This window comes from Emydura macquarii, unplaced genomic scaffold, assembly GCF_026122565.2.
Source record: "Emydura macquarii macquarii isolate MOO-44397 ecotype Brisbane River unplaced genomic scaffold, CSIRO-AGI_Emac_v2 contig_2924, whole genome shotgun sequence".
Taxonomy (NCBI): domain Eukaryota; kingdom Metazoa; phylum Chordata; order Testudines; family Chelidae; genus Emydura; species Emydura macquarii.
Genome location: NW_027133061.1, coordinates 5,656,968 through 5,676,599, shown reverse-complemented (window position 1 = coordinate 5,676,599; position 19,632 = coordinate 5,656,968). Strand labels below are relative to the sequence as shown.

The window sequence follows — 19,632 nt, the reverse complement described above, 5'->3', positions numbered from 1 at the left end:
ACATTTTGCAGATGATGCAGGGTTTTGCAGCTGTCAGCAGATAACGGGACATTGCTTGCTAGCTAGCTAGCTCTAATAGATAATTGTTACAGTAACCAGAGGCCCTGGTTAATTAATTGGCAGTATGGAGGAATTTCTTAGTATATCTTAACGTAGAAAAAGGTTGAGCTAATGGAAAAGTACCGATTACGTCATCTTTTTCTTTGTTTCTTTGTCTAAATACTGTATAAAATTTAGTGATGTGAGTCTGTAAGGCAGAAGTCCTCGGGAGCCTTAGGGTGACCGACACTTCTCTGAGCCATTCGAAATAAACTGCCTCAAAGAACTACGCACTCAAGTCATTATTTAGGAGGGCCCTGAGCTTTCCTACGACATAGGCAGTGGTCTCGTCCATGAAGAGCTGCCAGAATTAATACTAACATTGTCAAATGGAAGTTTATAAGCAGCTGCAATGTTTGTGTTTTACTGTCTCTCTCTATCCTTGCCGTCTTACACTGTAAACTCTTCGGGACAGGGATATGTCTTCATATGTGGCTTTACAGCATTTACCGCAATGGGGCCCTGTTCCCGATGGGATCTCTGGGAGCTACTGCACTATAAAATTAATACACTCCTACCTGTTCTCCTTCCAGGCGAAGGTACTCCTAGTAATAATGCACCAGGCCATTTCTAGAATCCCTTTTGTTCCAAAGATCTTTGCAGGCCACATTCTTATAGCACCCCAGACATGCAGTCACCTCTGGGGTGGAGGGTGTCAGCCAAGAGGAACACAGCATGCTGCAAATCAGTGGGAAGGGAAAGTTTCCCCAAAGGCAGAAGGGCTAGCACTGCTCCTCTTCCACCAAAGAGCCAGGGGAACTGTCATGTCCATGCACGGCAGAAAGAACTAGGACAGGCTAAGCTGACTCGGGGTCAGACTGTGAATTTGCAATTCCAGGGAATCTCGGGGTTTAGATCACTAAACCATCCACATGGATGCGCCCATTTGCAAAGAGCATCAGATGTAAGAAAACCTTGCGCTGTCTTTTAATAAATGCATCTGAAAGCTTGGAGCAGCACATTGCAGAAGTTGGAATCCATTTTAAAGAGGGAGGGACGACTCGCCCTGAGAAAAATCACCCATCTAAAATATCCACTCACTTCCTGAGTGCACTGAAGAGCTGCTTTTAATTGACAGTCAGGAGAAATTTCCTGGCTTGCTTCATGGGTCTAGAGTCAGCTGCAGAGCAAGAAAATTGACCAACTACACCAGGGCCAGAACGAGGCAGGAAATCGTGGCCACTTTGCCTGCTCAGACCTCTCTTCCGGCTTGTTCACTGAAGCCTATTTCAGTCTCTGCATTACTATTGTTTCCCCTTCATTTCTGATAACGTTACAGAAACAGGATGTTCAGCTAGAAGCTGTCACGCTGTGTGCGGACCATCGTGGGTGATAAAGAAAGACTCAGCCAGGCTGGGAAAGGTTTGGCATCCTGGAGGCCCCCTGCTCTGAAATGACAGCCGTCATTTGTCTTCTCACCTGCTTTTCTCCTGCCTGGAAGAGCTGCTCAGCAGCTTACCTGGGCAACAAGATTGTGAGCCAAACTCCAGAAAACTTGCTTAACATGTTGTACCCATGCTCAGGGCCATTTGGCTGGTGAAGGGTTCAGTCCTGTTCCCTTTAAAGTCCATGGGAGCTTGGCAGTGACTTCAGGGAGAGACAAATCAGTCCCTTACAAAGGTTCTGCCCCTATTGTGTGCCCAGCAGTACAGTCTCGGGGTGCAGTCTCATCAGATTTCATGAGCAGATCAAAGTTAATTAGGAGGAGAGACGCCCAGGGAAAACCCAGCTGGTGCTAGAAATGGAAGGAGTGATTCAGAGGCTTTTTTCTCTGAATCGACACTGGAGAAAAGCCCAGCCCGGTGCCACTGTTGGGTGTCATGAAACTTAACGGATGAACTCAAGGATCACTTGCAATTCCCATTAAAGAGCTAACGGGACTTTTCTGAAGAGGAGAGGATATGATGTCAGTGTACTGGCTGTATTCCACCTTGCACAATTGCAACCAGCTTCCTGAACTAGTTTAAATTGGATACAGAATCTGTGACGTTCCCCAGGGTACAATCTGGACTGTCGAACAGCTGTGTCCTCTCAGCTTTCCAGCTGGGGATGCCTCTCACACTGCTGTGCTGATGAACAGCCCACCTCTCCAGATTCTGCTCACACACAGCTTCCAGCATGTAACTTGCTTCCAGCTACACAGTACTCAGTGCTACTAACGAGCCACTCCTAAATTACTTACAGGGCAACACCCGCATGTTCTTAGTCTCAACCTTGACCCCAGAAATGTGTGTCTTTTACTGCACAGTAGCTTCCTCGACAGTACACGCTCCTAGAACGGCTGCCATTTCAACAAAGGAAAATGATTGGGCACTAGCCTTGTTATCCGAGATGGAGTTTCCTACACACACGAATCCAAACACACTTGTTAAGATCAAACAATAAGAAATTTCTTAACTACAGAAAGACAGATTTTAAGTGATTACAAGTGGTGATGCATACAAGTCAGGATTGGTTACGAAAGAAATAAAAGAGGAAAATGCAAGATAATGTCTAATTTGACAAGCTAAGTGAACTTAAAAGCAAAGGGTTTGTCTCACCATGCACTGTAGTAAATTTCATAAGCTGGGTCTCCTTCCAGCCCGGGACCACTCCCCCTTTGTTCAGTTCTTTGAGAGTCATTGATGTCATGAGCCAAGAGATGGGAGGAGAGGTCAGATGGAGGCCATGGTCTCTCATTCTTATACCCTTTCCCCTCTTCAAGAGTTACCCCCTGCCAGAGTGCAGACAAACAATCTCTTGTGTATGTGAGGTTTGAACCGTCTCTAAGATGAAATGTAAATTTCTTGTTTACACCTTCATGGTGCTGGAGAATGGCTGCTTAAGCCAGGGATTGCTCTTTAACACCTGGCTGGGGTGCCAGTGAGTCTTTGTCTCTGAAAAACTGGTTTGGCTCTGCTTGTTTGAATCTTAGAGCATGTTATAACAGTGATACATGGTAGACACTTGTAACTTCACATACAGTGTCGATAGACACATTTGGCCATGACAATAATACTCAGCAGATCGACTTTTCAAATAGCACCTCACAAAGCGACTTTGTGCAAAATTCATCATAGTCTCGTAAAAGTGGTGCCCATAATAGTATTGACTGTCACAGGAGCCTTCTTTCCTTTCTGTCCTAAACCACTGTGCAGTGTTGCTTGGTGCTCTTGAACAGCTGCTGTGTCCTACCCCAGAGTTAATGCATGCAATTCATAAAGTCGTGTGGTATCGTTTAGGATGCCAGGTGACATACACAGTCAGGATATTAGTGGTAGGGACAAGTTTCAAAAGGATGCACCCCTCTGTCCCTCCCCCCCCCCACTTCTTTGAGTGATCACCTTTTACAGTTAACTGTATTAACCCTTGACAGAGCATCCTGCAGGTCATTAGCCAGATTTATCCTAATCCTCACTGGTCCATGAAGTGTGAGCAGAGTGAGGGGAAATGGGTGGTTGGCCATCTCCCCTTCTCCCCTTGCACAGCTCTCTCGCCAAGAGGAGACAAGCTGCCCTCGCTAATCTAATCTTCTGGAACATCCCTCTCTGAGAGTCACTAGGGCACCCATTGCATTGTCCAGAGTGAGGCCAGAGCCCTGCTTTTCCTAGAAAGCTCTTGAGCTCTGTAGCAGAGAGGTGCCTGTCCTTCCAGAGGCTGAGCGCTCTTTGGCTGGGGTCTTTGACTCCTAGGATGTGTGTGGGATGCTGCTCAGCATAAGATCTCACGAGCATTTAATTATCTTCAGCCTGAGACCTGGTCTGTCCACGGTTCTTGTCCTGGTATAACTACCCGCTCACCAAAATAGTTCTACTAATACACATCTAGGATGGACACAGGTATACTAGTATAAAGGGGCCCTCTAGTGGTATATTTTATTCTTCTCATATGGGACTAGCTATACCGGTATACAGACCTTTATTCCACTATAACGACGCCCATGCTAGGAGGGGGTTATTTAGTGGTTCAAATGATTGCAGCTACTGTGATCTACTGGTCTTGGGGACGTGTTTCTGGGCGAGGAACGTAAAAAAGAAAACACCAAATGACAGGGCATGGGTGCAAATGAAAGGCACGCTAATAGAAGACAGAAAAACGAAGGCCTCAGAATGTAGGCTTGGCTTGACGTGAGCAGTTAAACGTGGGAGAAGGCCTTGATTCCTGGAAGACTGGATTAGGGAGGTAACTAGATCACCCGACTGAACACACAATGGCTGTGCTAACTATGGGCTTGGCTAGGCTTAAAATGCTATAGTTGCACAGCTGCACCACTGTCATGCTTCAGTGTAGATGCTGCCTATGCTGGCAGGAGGGGTCCTGGTCCATGGCTGGAGCACCTGGATGCTATCCCATAATACACCTAATAACTAACGTGCAGACTTATCACCCTGGGGTCCTGCTCTATGGCCTGGGATCCTGGGCGCTACCATAATACACCTAATATCTAATGTACAGCGCCTAGCACCATGGGGTCCTGTTGTATGGCCGGGGCTCCTGAGTGCTACCGTAATACATCTAATATCTAATGTATAACACCTAACACTTTTTTGCTCTTAAAGATTATCTCACATGTAAAGAGTTACTGCATGCATTAGAGAGATCCAGCTGGGCAGGCTGAATAGGCTAATCTGCTGTCTGTGGGCAGAGCAGCGCCTTCCACTGTCCAGATGTTTTATTATTTTGCGATTAATCGCTGCTCCTGCAGCTCAGCCTGGATCTCAGGTCTCGGCATCAATCCAGCAGCCCAGCTGGAAGGGGACTAGCACTAGCACCTTTGGGGTGGTCTCAGCGAGGATGCCAAGGACTGAATGGGGCAGGGAGGCTGAATGAGGCTGGATCCCTTTGCCAGGCTCTCTCCATGTCTGGGATTAGGCATGTCAATAAGATAATGAATGGGAAGCTTGCTGGGTGGTTTTGTGTGTTTGAGGCTGCCCTCTAGTGACTGAAGAGATGAATTTGTCATTGGCCATCCCTCGGCGTTCCAGGATGTTTGTCTTCCATAAAATGATAGCCAGTTATGGAGCTGAGGGTGGCTAATGAGGCCGCTCCAGGCTCCCCAGCTCTTGTTGGGGCAGACATTTCCTGGTGGAAAGGGAGGATCTGGAGTGTTGAGTCAGGCTGTAGCATGTTCTTTCCTCCTTTCCCTGGTTGGAACTGGAAATACTGGGGTCCTTGCACATTTGTGTCACTGGAGGGCTTGGGCTTCCCCTGCCTTTACATCAATACTGCACTGGAAACTGCCTCCCTACTCTCAAAGCTTCCCCACGACAAGGGTTTATCTGGCTGGTGTGGTGGTGGCATGTCTGATTCATAGCTACCAGTACATAAGGAAGGGACATGGCTAGCATCACATCCCACTGTCTTTGACTGCCCTCACCTGATGAATCAGGTACTGGTTTTGCAGCTAGGGGAGGTAGCTGTGGCCTTTCACTGTGAGCCTGGGTAAGACCCAAACCTACAACATTCAAGATGTTAATCCAGCACCATAACTATTCAGTCACCACAGCCCCGGAAGATTGAATCGTCCTGGCATGTTTGTTTCCCTAGCAGTGCTAGTTTCTCCATGCCTTACTCCTGTCTTAGCCAGTAGGGCGGATCTGGTTGTTCTTGATGGAAAAATAATCACCAAGCTAGGATTCCTACTGTGCTGCTTCCCAGACTCCAGCTCCTCTGGACTTTCTGCCCTGCTGTGTCTGGTTCTGCTGCATTGTCCCCTTCTTGGACTTCCCCTGGGCTCTCTACCTTCTGGAATCTGATCCCTGCTGGGCCTTCTCCTTCCTGGGGTTTGTTTGCCAGAGCTCCTTTCTTCAGCTCTGCTTTCTGCTGGGTTCTCTGGTGCTGAAGAGATCCCTCACCATGGCGATGTCGGGATCACGGAGTGACTTCAACGTTTATGGGGCTGATTAATCTGCCGAAGGAGCCCAATATTTCATGGCCACCACAAGATCTGCGGAACTATACAAGGGTTGTTGGCTCCGATCACACAGTCACACAGCCGGGCACATGCTCCATCAGGTGTTTGGGACGGGAGCGGTGGTGGGGAATCTTGAAATAATTCCTTTGTAGGAGGGCCTCAAGATAAATCTCAACAAGTCGGATCTAGTTCCATCTCAGTCAGTGGAATTCCTAGGGGCAGTTCTTGCCTTGAACGCAGAGAGAGCCATTCAGGATGTGCTCTGAGAGAAAGTCTGGGATACACAGCTTAGCACACTTAAAATCACCTTCACTGAACAAGGACACTCCACCAGAGTCACATCATGGAATGGGCCCCCCAGATACCCTGAGAGAACCTGATTCAATACAGAAAACTGCCCCACTGACTACACCCCCCAGGTTGTCACCTACCACCCAACACTAGAACTTATACGGGGTACGGTCAAACAGTTACAACCCATACACGATGCCATCCTGCAAGAAATCGTTCCCAAACCCCCTTCTGCCTTTCAAACACCCCCAACTTTGCCACACTCATCATCAGAAGCAAACTCCGCACAGACCAGGACCCCCAACTCAGAGCAGCACCAGCCCCTGCCATAACAACGGATGCAAAATCTGCGGATACATCTCCACTGCTATGATGATCAACACCCCGCGTTTGACTGTTCCTCTCTCTGCTGTGAGATGTAGTTGAATTTATAGCACAGATTATGAGCCCAGTTTTCTAGATACATAGTTAGATTCGGCATCATAGCCTGTGCACGTAACTCCTAATGATTATTGAATTCAGAACATTACAAGCTTTCAGAAAAGCCCTTCCTGGGTGTTTTTATAGTATAGTAACAGTGTATACCATCAGGTGATTTGAACTGCTTATTTTGGGGGTTTAAACCACCTTCTCTATCCTTGGGGTGTCTGGACCCTGATTGTTACAATGGAATCTTCAGGGAATTTAGCTGCCAAAATCAAACACGCTTCCACTGAGCATGTGTGAACTGCAGTTTTTCCAAAGGCTTTTATGCGTTGGCCAAATTTGGGCTGATTTTCACCAGGCTGGCAAAAGGCACATCCCTGACATAAAGGCCATCCATCCCCATGCCAAATTTAACTCCCAGCTCCACGCCCCTGAGGGCCAGAACACTTCAGATCAGACGTTGTCAGAATGTTGTAACGTGAGCAAAACACTGTTCTGGGTCTCAGAAACCACTGACCCATTTGGCTGAAATGAAAAACAAACAAACAAAACACCACGAGGCAGCCAGCCAGCATGAAAAACTCCACCCCAAAGGGATGAAGTCTGGTGAGGTGATAGGGAACTGAGAACAGGGTCCTGTAGTGGGTGGCAATAATTGGGTGTGCCACCTGCCCCATCTATAGCAAGGGCTGCGAGCATGGAGTAGGGGATGGCGCATTAGCCTGAGGCTTAGGAAACCGATAGTCTGTTCCTGGCTGTGTCAGTGGATTGCTGGGTGACCTTTAGAAAGTTACTTCTGCGATAGACGCAGAGCTATGAAGACATGGAAGATTCAAAGACCTTTGTATCAGCTTTATTAGTGTGATCTGTATCTTTAGGGGCTGGCTAATGATTGTATTCCTGGCTCCCTAGATGAAATAAAAGCTGTTTTCTCAAGGAAACAAAGCAACAGGGGGTAAATTTAATGCCAATCTCCACAACTGAAACAATGCAGGTGACAAGGCTTTGGAAGTTTGGCCCAGCTGGGGAATATCAGTGCCTGGTTTGACCTGGTTCAAGAGCTGTAAAAAGGAAAAAGACACAATACTGCAGCCACCCACCTCCCAGCCAGTCCCTCTATGCCCCCCCAAACTCTACCCATGAATGCAGCTAACTTGGGAGCTGTGACAACTTCAACCCTGACCTTATTCCCTGCTTCTGTGACATGGGGATAACTGTTCTGAGCTCTTTGGTAAAGTGCTGTGAGATCTGGGGAGCCAGAGTGCTAGAGAAGGGATGGTGTTCGTAATGGGAGAAAGGCCTGATCCTGACGGGTGCTGAGAACCTCTCAGCCCTGTCTGTTACATTAGGGGAGTAAATCACACCCACACCGCAGCCCACTCCCCATTCTTTATTTGTTTCACACACATCTACAGCTGAGTCCATAAGTCCTCCACCCTGCAAGCAGCTCTCGCTGGAACAAAACAGCGTCGTTCACTGGGGAACATCAACCTTTCCAGTCTCAGCGGTAGAACAGCAGCACAGCCGATTCAATCATCTCCTTGGATACGCTCCAGTGCTGATGGGTACCGTAGCCGTTCCAGTCAAAGGCAGGGAAATCGCCGCACTGAATCGGGTTCCCTTCTGGGAAGAACCCTCCTCCGCCTATGCAGTACTGAGAAGAGAAGAGAGGAATTGCCAGATGGAAGCAGAGCTGGGGCCCATCTAGCCCCTCTCCTCTCTCCGGGCCAGTGCCAGCTGCTTCAGAGGAAGGTGCAAGAAACCCTGCAATAGTTGGTTGGCGAATAATCTGCCCACAGAGAAAGATACCTCCTGACCACCCATAGTCAGGGGTCAGCTAATGCCCTGAAGCATGAGCATTTAAATTCCTTCATAACTCTTGGGACCAGAGTCTCCATTACCCTGGCGTTTGTGCAGTCACTTAACCCTAGCACAAAGTGGGTGCAAAGTGCCCCCAGATGCCAGCGTTAACATCCACCCTTGGCCTACCCTTGGGGATGATTGCCTCCAAGGCCACAGCTGTCCCTGGTGGCCAAGCTGAAGTCACCCCGAGGCTCAGCAGCTGGCTCTTGCTCCAATGCTAATCCCCGTTCTGGCCAGATACTTACATGCTCAGTGTTACAGCCAGTCACTTTCAGCCCAGAACACAGAGCCATGGGCGTCTTCTCAGCATTAAACACGCGGAACTGGATGTAGCCGGGGACGAATTCATCTGGCGACAGAAAAGGGGAGGTCAGGACCATGGTTTGCCATGGACAGGTGGAGAGAAGGGCCAGAGCTCAGATCCCAGCCTTTCCACTTGGGTAACTCCCTTGGAACTGGCAGTGACTGGAAACTAAGGATCAGGAATTCCAGCCCCAGAGATTATCAGGAATTGCCAGTCTCAGCCGGGGTGTTCACAGCTCTGTCACTTGCACGGTGTCTTTCAATTCCTAAAAAGTTTTGGGTTCAGTTGCCATGTAGCATATTAAAGTGGGGGAAAACACACAGCGCTCTCTCCTGGGGGACTTACCATTTGCTCTCTCTCATTTCATTGTTCTCCCTTTCTCTAAAACAAAGGTCATTCAGACTGGAAGGACAGGTCTGATCGATGCGGGTGGAGAGGCAGAACATATGCGCTCACTAACAGACTTACTTCTGCTGTCTGGACCGTAATAGTTGGCGGTTTGCTCGGCATTGCCATAGTCATAGATGACGGACACGGCGGGGCCATTGTTTGTCTTGCAGCTGCCAGCGCCATATTTCATTGGGTATTTCTGGAAGACACAAGCACAGCAACCATCCACTGTTAGTTTCTGTCCCTGTGGCAGGGCAGCTCCAGCACAGACAAGGCAGCGTTGACTCACACGTATTCCATGGGTGATTTGTTCATCCATGCCGCTTTGTTCAACATCTTTATTAATGATCTGGAGGATGGGGTAGATTGCACCCTCAGCAAGTTTGCGGACGACACTAAGCTGGGGGGAGTGGTAGATACCCTGCAAGGTAGGGATAGGATACAGAGTGACCTAAACAAACTGGAGGATTGGGCCAAAAGAAATCTAATGAGGTTCAACAAGGACAAGTGCAGAGTCCTCCACTTAGGAAGGAAGAATCCCATGCACAGCTATAGACTGGGGACCGACGAGCTGGGCAGCAGCTCTGCAGAAAAGGACCTGGGGGTAACGGTGGATAAAAAGCTGGATATGAGTCAGCAGTGTGCCCTGGTTGTCAAGAAGGCTAATGGAATATTGGGCTGCATTAGGAGGGGCATTGCCAGCAGGTCACGGGAAGTGATTATTCCCCTCTATTCGGCATTGGTGAGGCCGCATTTAGAATACTGTGTCCAGTTTTGGGCCCCCCACTACAAAAAAGATGTGGACAATTTGGAGAGAGTGCAGCGGAGGGCAACCAAAATGATTAGGGGCTGGAGCACAGGACTTATGAGGAGAGGCTGAGGGAACTGGGCTTGTTTAGTCTGCAAAAGAGAAGAGTGAGGGGGATTTGATAGCGGCTTTTAACTACCTGAAAGGGGGTTCTAGGGAGGATGGGGCTAGGCTGTTCTCGGTGGTGGCAGATGACAGAACAAGGAGCAACGGTCTCAAGTTGCAGGGGGGAGGTCTAGGTTGGACATTAGGAAAAAGTTTTTTACTAGGAGGGTGGTGAAGCATTGGAATGGGTTACCTAGGGAGGTGGTGGAATCTCCATCCTTAGAGGTTTTTAAGCTGCGGCTTGACAAAGCCCTGGTTGGGATGATATAGCTGAGGTTAGTCCTGCTTTGAGCAGGGGGTTGGACTAGATGACCTCCTGAGGTCCCTTCCAACTCTAATATTCTATGATTCTATGATTCTATGATTCCCACCCAGGCCAGCCCTAGGGCACGGCAGTGACCCCGGCACTGGGCAGGCAAAGCTGACATGTCAAGGTGCCACTGGGGGAGGAATTATCACAAACTGTTTGGGGCAGGAGCTCTTGTTCTGTTCTGGGTCTGTGCAGCCCCTAGCACGTTGGGCCCTGGCCTGAGCGGGATAGGCTGCTAGGGGCTGCCACAATGCGAGCATTAAGAGATAATAGGTGAGAATCAGCATGTGTCTGGCATCGTTCCCCTCCCCACTGCTCTGGCCCTGAGGAGATGCCCCTGCTAGGATGCCTGAACCCAAAGCCGGGGCCCAAGTGTGGGTCAAGGGCTTGGCCTAGTTTCAAAGCGTCTATGTCCAATGGCCCCCCATCTCAAGGGCGTGCGGTGCAGTCAGTCTCCATGGGCCATTCAGCATCTGCTGAGTCTGCCAGCACATCAGTGCCAAGGGGGCTGGGTGGTTTGGGACGTGAACATCAGCAATCAGTTCAGACTGGCCAGGCCAGCTCATCTCACACCAAGGTCACGCTCAGATTTCAACAGGCTGTGTCGAGGGGAAGGCTCCTTGCCCATTATCAGCCCCAGGGCCCACCAGCATAGATGCTTTCAGCGTGTTGAGGATTTGCCCATCCCAGCTCCCCCATCAATACTGGGGCCAGCAAAGTCACCTGGTCCCTCATGCATACACCCCTCTCCAAAGCCCCCAGCCCAGCGCCATCACCTGGTAGAGTTTGAGGAGGTTTCCCCCCTCCGTGGAGAGGAAGCCAGTCTCGGTGTGGTACCTCAGGATGGAGCTGTTCTTCCATTCCTTCAGGGGAGTCTTGTTGGATACGTGCCACACAGACAGGTCCTGGGCTTGCAGATCATAATAACCAGGGTTCTGAAAAGCAAGGACCCAGCTGAAACCGCTCAGCCACATCCCTGGGTACTTACCCAGCCCCCCCATCACTGGGGCATCTGGGCACCTCACCAGCTGTGGTATATTTACCCGACATCTGCCCCGCAAGGCAGAGAAGCACCGTTCCCATTGTACGGGTGGGGAACTGAGGCACAGAGACTAGGTGACTTGCAGAGAATGGAACCCAGGACTGCCAAGACCTATGTTAACGCCCTGACCACTGGGCCATCCCTGCTGTCGAACCCACATGCCTGTGCCCCCATCTCCCCATGGCCATTCAACCACATTCTAATGCACTCTGTCCCCCAGCAGGGAGCTAGCGGCCATCGAGCAGGGGACCCACCTTGTAGTCGTCGCTGGTGGAGCCTGCCGCGGAGCCGAAGGTGTTGTAATTGGCCCAGTTGCCGTCTCCCTCTGGGTAGTTGATGTTATTCCCCTGCTGGCTGGTCCAGCGATCGCCCACGGTGCACTTCCCAAAGGCATTGTTCTCGTGCACACTGGCCACCAGGGTCCAGCCACCCCCATCGGTGGTCATGTCACAGAAGGTCTGGTAGGTTTCGCCGTTCTCGGTGCGCAGGGTGTAAATCCCGTCTGCAGGGGGTGGGGTGAGAAGGGAGGAGGGCACTGAGCTGATTAATCAGGGCTGTGGAGAGGGGCAGGGCGACGGACCCTCTCGGAGCCAGTCATTGAATGGGAAACACGCCCAGTGCGGAGCTCCTAGTGCACTGCAGCAGGGTGCAAACCCGGAGCTACTGGAGCAGGATGTGCCCCTGCATCCGGGAGCAGAGCGGCCTGATTCCCAGTGGCACTAAGGCTCCTTTGGCAGCGGAGAGCGAGTGCAAATTACAGGGACCCCGAGAGGACGGGGTGACAGCACCAGAGCCTTTCCACACACAAGTTGTAGCCCTTTAATGATACCGGTGTAGTTGTAGCGCTACAACCCTCCTATTGTGGATGCAGGTCATCCTGGTTTAAAGGTGCTTTACACTTATAACCATTCCCAAGAATAGGAATGAGAACAGGAAAGAAACTAGGCTTTCCTTGTATGAGGCACCTTTCTCCCAGTATAACTGTGTTCACACTGGAGCTGTACTGGTATAAAAAACCCATCCCCCAAACTGACAGTGATACTGGGACAGATGCTGTGCGTGGACCAGGCCTAAGTGTAACCGAGAATCAGGTCCGGGGGCAATTTGTGGTACGGAAAGGCTCCAGGCTTCGTTTTGAGCTCTGTGCCGCTGCCCTTCTTGCTGGCTGTGTCCCCGTGCTGTGTCCCTCTCTTGGGCCTGACCCTGTGGTGACTTGGTCTGGGGGCTGCACGATGGGTGGAACAGAGCCAGGCAAAGAATCCACCACCCAGTGGCTACACCCAGATCGCCAAGCACAGGGTTTGCAGCCCATGGCCTCCCTGTCTGAGTCCCGCCTGTTGTTCTTCCACCTGAGACTCATACTGGGGTCCATTAGTCCAGTAAAACATCTCAGCGCACCCACCTTGTCTCTCTATTATCCCGGGACCAACCTGGCTACAGCGATACTGCATTTAAACCACAGCTCAGGGGAGGTGATAAACAGGCTTTCTCCAGACAAAGAAAAGGGGCCAGCACCTGAAAACAGGTATCACCAAATTCAAAGAGTGATTCATCTATCGAGGAGGCTGCAAGCAGAGCTCATTTGTGGTGTAAAAAAGAAAAAACAAGTCACCAGCAGGGAGAAGACAGCCTGGCGGCTACACAAGACATCCTGATGTCCACACCAGCAGGAAAAGGAACGCTATCCAGGGATACATTTCAGAGGCTCATTGGGCTATAAAGAGAGAGGAGCAGACCCTTAAGTTATCCTTCACCTGAGGAGACAAGGAAAAGCGGAACCTGGGTCTCTGTGAGGATCCTGACTGAGAACTAGTCAGCCATTGCTGGGAAAGGAAGATTGGCCAGCAAACACTTTGAAGAAAGCTTGTACAGTGAGGTCTTTGCCATTAGAAAGTGTATTTAGACTTTTGTTTGTTTGAAGCCCTTTCTGTCGTTAGCTCTGCTACTTGAACGCAATTAAAACCTCTCTTTAACGAAATCAACTTTTTACTTTTTATCAAAGTCAACCCAGTGCTTTGACTGAACTGAACGGGATTGTTAACTCCAGTCAAGGTAACAAGCTGTGGTTCCTGGAGCCACGAACCTAATATCTTCTGTGACATATAAAATGGTGGGGTCTAAATTAGCTGTTACCACTCAAGAAAGATCTTGGAGTCATTGTGGATAGTTCTCTGAAACCATCCACTCAATGTGCAGCGGCAGCCAAACAAGCCAACAGAGTGTTGGGAACCATTAGGAAAGGGATAGATAATAAGACAGAAAATATATTGCCTCTCTATAAATCCATGGTACACCCACATCTTGAATACTGCACGCGGATCTGGTTGCCCCATCTCAAAAAAGGATATATTGGAACTGGAAAAGATGCAGAGAAGGGCAATGGAAATGATTAAGGGGATAGAACAGCTTCCATATCAGAAGAAATTAATAAGACTGGGACTTTTCAGCTTGGAAAAGAGACAACTAAGGGGGATATGGCAGGAGACTATAAAATCCTGGCTGGTGTGGAGAAAGTAGCTAAGGAAGTGTTATTTACGCCTTCTCATAAACACGTCACAGCCAGCTCCGGTAATGCAATTCCCCATCGTGCGTGTGCTCAGGCTACTGTCCCCACTCCCAGCACAGAGGTACCCGGGAGCATCTCAGCCGACTAGATCCAGCTCTAGCTTTACACTGGTCTGGAACAGGCACCGAACAGAAGCAAAGCAGGTTCTGCAGGTCCGGGGATGCCATATCTGCACTCACCTGCAGCCCCATCCCGGGTGGCTTTAATTTCCTTGCAGCTGCGGGGCTGGCTCTGGTCGGTCTGGTCGCAGTGAGTGTCTTCCCAGTCGTCCAGCAGCTCATGGATGGCGAGTTTCAGTTGCGCGACACCCCCACTGTCAGCTACACAGGGGGTGATTTGTAGTTAGTGAGGAGGTCTCAGTTACCACATCTGGGGCCAGAACGGCAGAGCCCATGCTTCTGCAGCATTGCCAACTCAAGATATCGAAAACCAGGAGTTAGCCCTCCCAGAATCTAGAGGTTTTGCCCCAAAATCATGAGTTTGGGTTTTTACGGAAAGACTAGATTGTGTCTTGGCTCCAGAACACAGACAGAAGAAATTCACAGAAGCGGATTCCTTGTGAGTTATGGGTGCAAGGAGGCTGCCTTCCCGTTGGGGTCATTATTGAGTATCAGCAAAGCCTTCCTGGTACCAACCAAACCAGCTCTTGCCCCGGGATGTATCACAGCCCTGACCCTAGAGTCAGGTTCAGCGTCTGGGAGAATAATTTCCAGGAAGAGGAAAACTAAAAAGCCACTTACCGCAAGGGGCCCCCTTGGTCACGGAGATAAGGAGCAGCAGCAGAGCCAGTTGCTTCATTGTTGACTTTGCAGGAGGGAAAACAGTAGATCAGCTGGTTAATAGCCAGACTAGTTAGTGTCACAGAGCTGGGGGGTTCCCCAAATCCTCCTGCTCCCAGGGATGTGCTGCTGTCTGCATAACCTGCCCCTGGCACTAACAGCCCAGAGGACAGGTTGAGACCCTGCAGCCCTTGAGTTCAATGGGGGCTGTGCCTGAGTGGGGATGGCCTTGCTATGACATCCTTAGAGCAGTTTTCATCTTCAGAGCCCGCGGAGGGCTCACCACAGCTCAGCGATGGGCTTGTGGGGTGGGAAGCTGAGGTCAGCCTAGATGGAAGTGGGGCACTGGGGACCATGGTGCCTACACAGGGTGCCGAGAGGAATCCAAGTAGTGTCCTGTGCACAGAGCGAGCTCTCCCCCTGCACTCCCTCTGCTAACTGAAGCTCACATCACTCTGTACGGTGGACAGATCCCATTATACCCATTGTGCAGATGGGGAAACTTAGGCAGATAGGGCCTGACCTAAAGCCTATTGAAGTCAATGGAATACCTCACACTGGCGCCAGTCAGTGCTGGGATCAGGTCCAGAGAAGGAAGCGAGGGGATCAGTACCCAAATCCCGGCTCAGACCTTTTTCTAGGTTTCTCTCCGTGCTTTGCAGCAGAACTGATGCCAGCACATTTCGCTCCGGCCGTGGCATCTGCCTGCACACTGCAGGGCCACAGCTTTGTGAGCCTAGCCAAAGGGCCCTGCAGCACAGCTACCATGTGCTAACGGCAGGGGGAGGGTGTGTGGTTGGGCTGAGGTTCATGAGAGTTGAGTTCAATTCCCCCTCTGTCACTGACTCCTTGGGCAGGGACTCTGCTCTCCAGCTGTAAAGCAGGGGTGATAACTTTCCCTGCTTCACTGGGTGCTCTGAGGCTAAATCCACTGAGAGAAATCAACGTCTGAAGCTTTTAAAAGTTTCTCTTTGCCATGTTAACATATTACAATGTCCACGTTAAATCACAGTGCAACACATTGAGGAGAGGGGCAGGACTCACCTGGTTCATGTTCCAGTGTCTGAGGTTTCCAACAGCAGATTTCACCATCAGAAGCTTCTTAACACAGGGAGACAGAGCGATTCCTCTGATGCGCCAACCCCTCTGCCTTAAATAAGGCACCAGTAGTGAAAGTGACGTTTTAAAAGCAAACACAACTAACAAACACCAGCATTATTCACACTCATTGGGAGTGGGAAAAGGTTTCAAGTGAACACTTAGACCAATTCAAATATAGTTATCTTTCATCTCCATGCCCCAGTACTACTTCTGCCAGTCCAGCCAGGGAACTCCATGTTTACACATGAGCACATGGCAAGCCTGCCCTTATCAGGTTATTGCTGATTATTTGTATGCTGCAGTGCCATGTTGGTTTAAAAGGTGGAGATGAATGGTTCCAATGAAGCCAGGAAGGATGCTGGAGCTCTGTAGATCCTTCTCTGCTATAATAAAGAAGCAGTTTAAAGCAGGAACTTTGTTATTTAAGTTTCATTAAAATAGCAGCTCTGCCCTTGGTATTCAGAAATGACTCCGGCCACTAAAAACAGTCAAGGGAGCAGAACAATTCATTTAATTTTTGTTCTGTCTTTCAAGAATGGTTTGCTCTTGCACAGCCCTTCTTATCCACAGATGTCTCCGAACTTTCCAAAAGGGATCAGTGCCATCATCCACATTTACAATGCAAAGCCAATGCACCAAGAAGGGAAGAAAGATTCTTGAGGTCTCGAGCAGAGCTGGGAATAACCCAGCTGTCCTGCCTCCCACTCCCCACTGGATCACACAGCCTCCTCTTTGCAGCGCAAGACCCTTTCTGCTCCAGTCCTCCATCTGCTCCCCTGCAATCCCTGAGTCCAGTGTTTCTCAATGCGTGGGATGTGTCAGTCTCCCAGGGTGACAGAATATACCCGTTGTTATGCTGAGTAGATGGGGGAGAGCATTTGTTATATTGTTTGACATCAATATGTCAAAATCATATTAATTCATGTGAGATATGCCATGTCAGGTACTGTTAGGAAGGTTGTAATGTGCTAAGTCAGATGATAATACTTAAGTTCATGTGTGATGTGTGAAATGGAAGTTATAGACAGATTTGATATATCTGTATTTCAAATGGTGCTGTCTGAGTAATGACTCAGACAGGATGGCTGCAGAACAATAGCCTGCTTAACGGCCCATTAAGACATTCCCAGGTGCAATGGGCCCCCGGGGAGAAGCCAGCACCACCAATGAGTCACCAGAACCTGCTCATGTGACTCTGGACTCCATTTTGGTTCCTGTAAAATTCCATGAGCAGCATGCCTGAAGAGGCACCAGGACTTGCCCATGTGACTCTGGACTCCATTTTAGTTCCTGTAAAACTCTACAGATCGCATGGCCAGAGCCAGAGGGTATATAAGGCAGAGGCCTTGGGAATCCATTTTGTCATCAGTCACCAGTCTTCAGCCAGGACTCAGCTTCAGGTACCAGCTTACCTCTGGATCAGCTCATCTACAACTGAACTGAAGCTGTGAAACAAAGGACTGAGACTCACCCAGAGATTGGGTGCACACCAGAGGAAATATACAAACCTGCAACTCCACAATTCTTCTAGAAACCTGATGTATATGGACTTTCAATCATTTGTATGTATCTAATTTGCTTTGACCCTTTAACATTTCTCTTATGGTTTGTTTCTTTCTCTTTATAATAAATCTTTAGTTTTAGTTACTAAAGGATTGGCTGGCAATGTGGTATTTTGGGTAAGATCCAAACTTATATTGATCTGGTGCTGTGGCTGACCCTTTGGGGTCAGAGGGAACCTTTTTAGTAAAGAGCATAGAGTTTAAATAACTGGTGTCTTTACTGGACCTAGTGGCTAATTGAGGGCCAGAGACTGAAATGCAGTAAAGGGGGCTGTGTGTATTTGTGTACTGGCTTCTTGATAACCGGTTTGGAGGAATCAGAAGCACAGTTTGTGATTGGTTGGGAAGCCTGACTTCAGTGTCACCCAATAGCGCTGGGAGAATCTGCTCTCCGTTTACAGCCTGCTCTGATCTTGGAATTTTCAGGTGGCTGCCCTGGGCACGAATGGGTCACACCCATGTTCGCACCCTACATGCTAGTGTAACACTTTTGTTCAGGGCTTGTCTTGCAAGGTACTGTTTGAAAACTCATAATTTGCTGATTGGCATTGTCCTGATAAAATATGTGCGGCGACATTGTATGTAAAGTTACGAGATTTCCCTGCATGATGTTATTAACCGACGCCCCAGAACCCACAGTGCTGCCCAAACAGAAGTTGGCAAACAAGTCTGTCCTAGACAAAGGAATATGTGCTCTGCCTAATTTGCATTTAAGCTGTAAACAGAGTCATCAAGCAGGAAGGGAAAACAAAGGAAGCTGAAATGTGAAAAATGTGTCAAGCTGGTTGGATTGGGGGGAGGGAATTTATTATATTGTTTGACATCAGTATGTCAAAATCATAATAATTCATGTGAGATATGCCATGTCAGGTACTGTTAGGCTATAATGTGCTAAGTAAGATGATAAGGTTTGTGTTCATGTGTTATATGTGTAATGGAAGTTATGGATATGTTTAATATATCTGTGTTTCAAACTTTGCTGTTTGGGACACACCCCAGACAGGATGGCGATAGAACAATAGCCTGCTTAATGACCCATTGAGACATTCACAGGTGCATGGTCTGCCCAGGTGGAGAAGCCAGGGATATACCTGTTGAGTCACCAGGACTTGCTCATGTGACTCTGGACTCCATTTTGGTTCCTGTAAAATTCCACAAGCAGCATGGCGAGGGCCAGAGGATATATAAGGCAAAAGCCTTGGGATCCATTTTGTCTACAATCCTGTTCAGCTTCAGCTACCAACCTACCTCTGGATCAATTCATTTGCAACTGAACTGAAGCTGTGAAACAAAGGGCTGACACCCATCAAGGTACTGGATGTATACCAGAGGGACTATACAAGCCTGCAAACTCCACAGTTCTTCTACAAACCTGATGTATATGGACTTTCAAATCATTTGTATGTATCAATTGCTTTAATCCTTTAACATTTCTCTTCTTGTTTATTCCTTTCTTTTTATAATAAACCTTTAGTTTTAGTTACTAAAGGATTGGCTTGCAGCGTGGTATTTTGGGTAAGATCCAAACTCATATTGATCTGGTGCTGTGGCTGAACCTTTGGGGTCAGGAGGAACCTTTTTAGTAAAGAGCATCACTACCCGTTGAGCCTGATGATCTGGCCCGCTCTCTATCCATTTTATAGTCTATTCATCCAACCTATACTTCTTTAACTTGCTGATAAGAATACTGTGTGAGACTGTATCAAAAGCTTTGTTAACGTCAAGGTATATCACATCCACCGCTTTCCCCACATCCACAGAGCCAGTCACCTCTTCAGAGAAGGCAGTCAGGTTGGTCAGGCTTGACTTGTCCTTGGTGAATCCATGTTGACTGTTCCTGATCACCTTCCTCTCTTCCAAGTGCCTTAAAATGGATTCCTTGAGGACCTACTCCATGATTTTTCCAGGGCTTGAGGTGAGGCCGACGGGTCTGTAGTTCCCTGGATCCTCTTTCCTCCTTTTCTTGAAGATGGGCACTATATTTGCCTTTTTCCAGTCATCAGGGATGTCCCCCAATTGCCATGAGCTTTCAAAGAGAATATCCAATGGCTCTGAAATCACATCAGCCAACTCCCTTAGCACCCTAGGGTGCA

General features: G+C 48.9%; 1 protein-coding gene across 2 annotated transcripts; it reads right to left on the bottom strand.

Moving 5' to 3' along the window:
* Positions 1–7,795: 7,795 nt before the first annotated feature.
* LOC137167326 (intelectin-like protein) lies at positions 7,796–15,993 on the bottom strand. 2 transcript variants are annotated; one of them, XM_067569421.1, is made up of 8 exons: positions 15,921–15,993; positions 14,838–14,901; positions 14,277–14,417; positions 11,786–12,033; positions 11,266–11,424; positions 9,345–9,465; positions 8,818–8,921; positions 7,796–8,363 (listed from the first exon to the last, which is right to left on the bottom strand). In XM_067569421.1, the coding sequence occupies exons 1-8, from the start codon at positions 15,966–15,968 to the stop codon at positions 8,211–8,213; spliced, it is 1,038 nt and encodes a 345-aa protein (XP_067425522.1). In that variant the 5' UTR covers positions 15,969–15,993; the 3' UTR covers positions 7,796–8,210. The 2 variants fall into 2 exon arrangements, with proteins under 2 accessions (XP_067425522.1, XP_067425523.1); XM_067569422.1 differs by lacking the exon at positions 15,921–15,993 and adding an exon at positions 15,428–15,550.
* Positions 15,994–19,632: the final 3,639 nt, after the last annotated feature.

Coding starts and splice junctions, on each gene's coding strand:
- LOC137167326 (XM_067569421.1), bottom strand. CDS start 15,968: ATGGTGAAATCTGCTGTTGGAAACCTCAGACACTGGAACATGAACCAG. Junction 14,418..14,837: donor GACCAAGGGGGCCCCTTGCG/GTAAGTGGCTTT, acceptor CCCCCTGTGTAG/CTGACAGTGGGGGTGTCGCG. Junction 8,922..9,344: donor TTACGGTCCAGACAGCAGAA/GTAAGTCTGTTA, acceptor TTCTGTCGCCAG/ATGAATTCGTCCCCGGCTAC.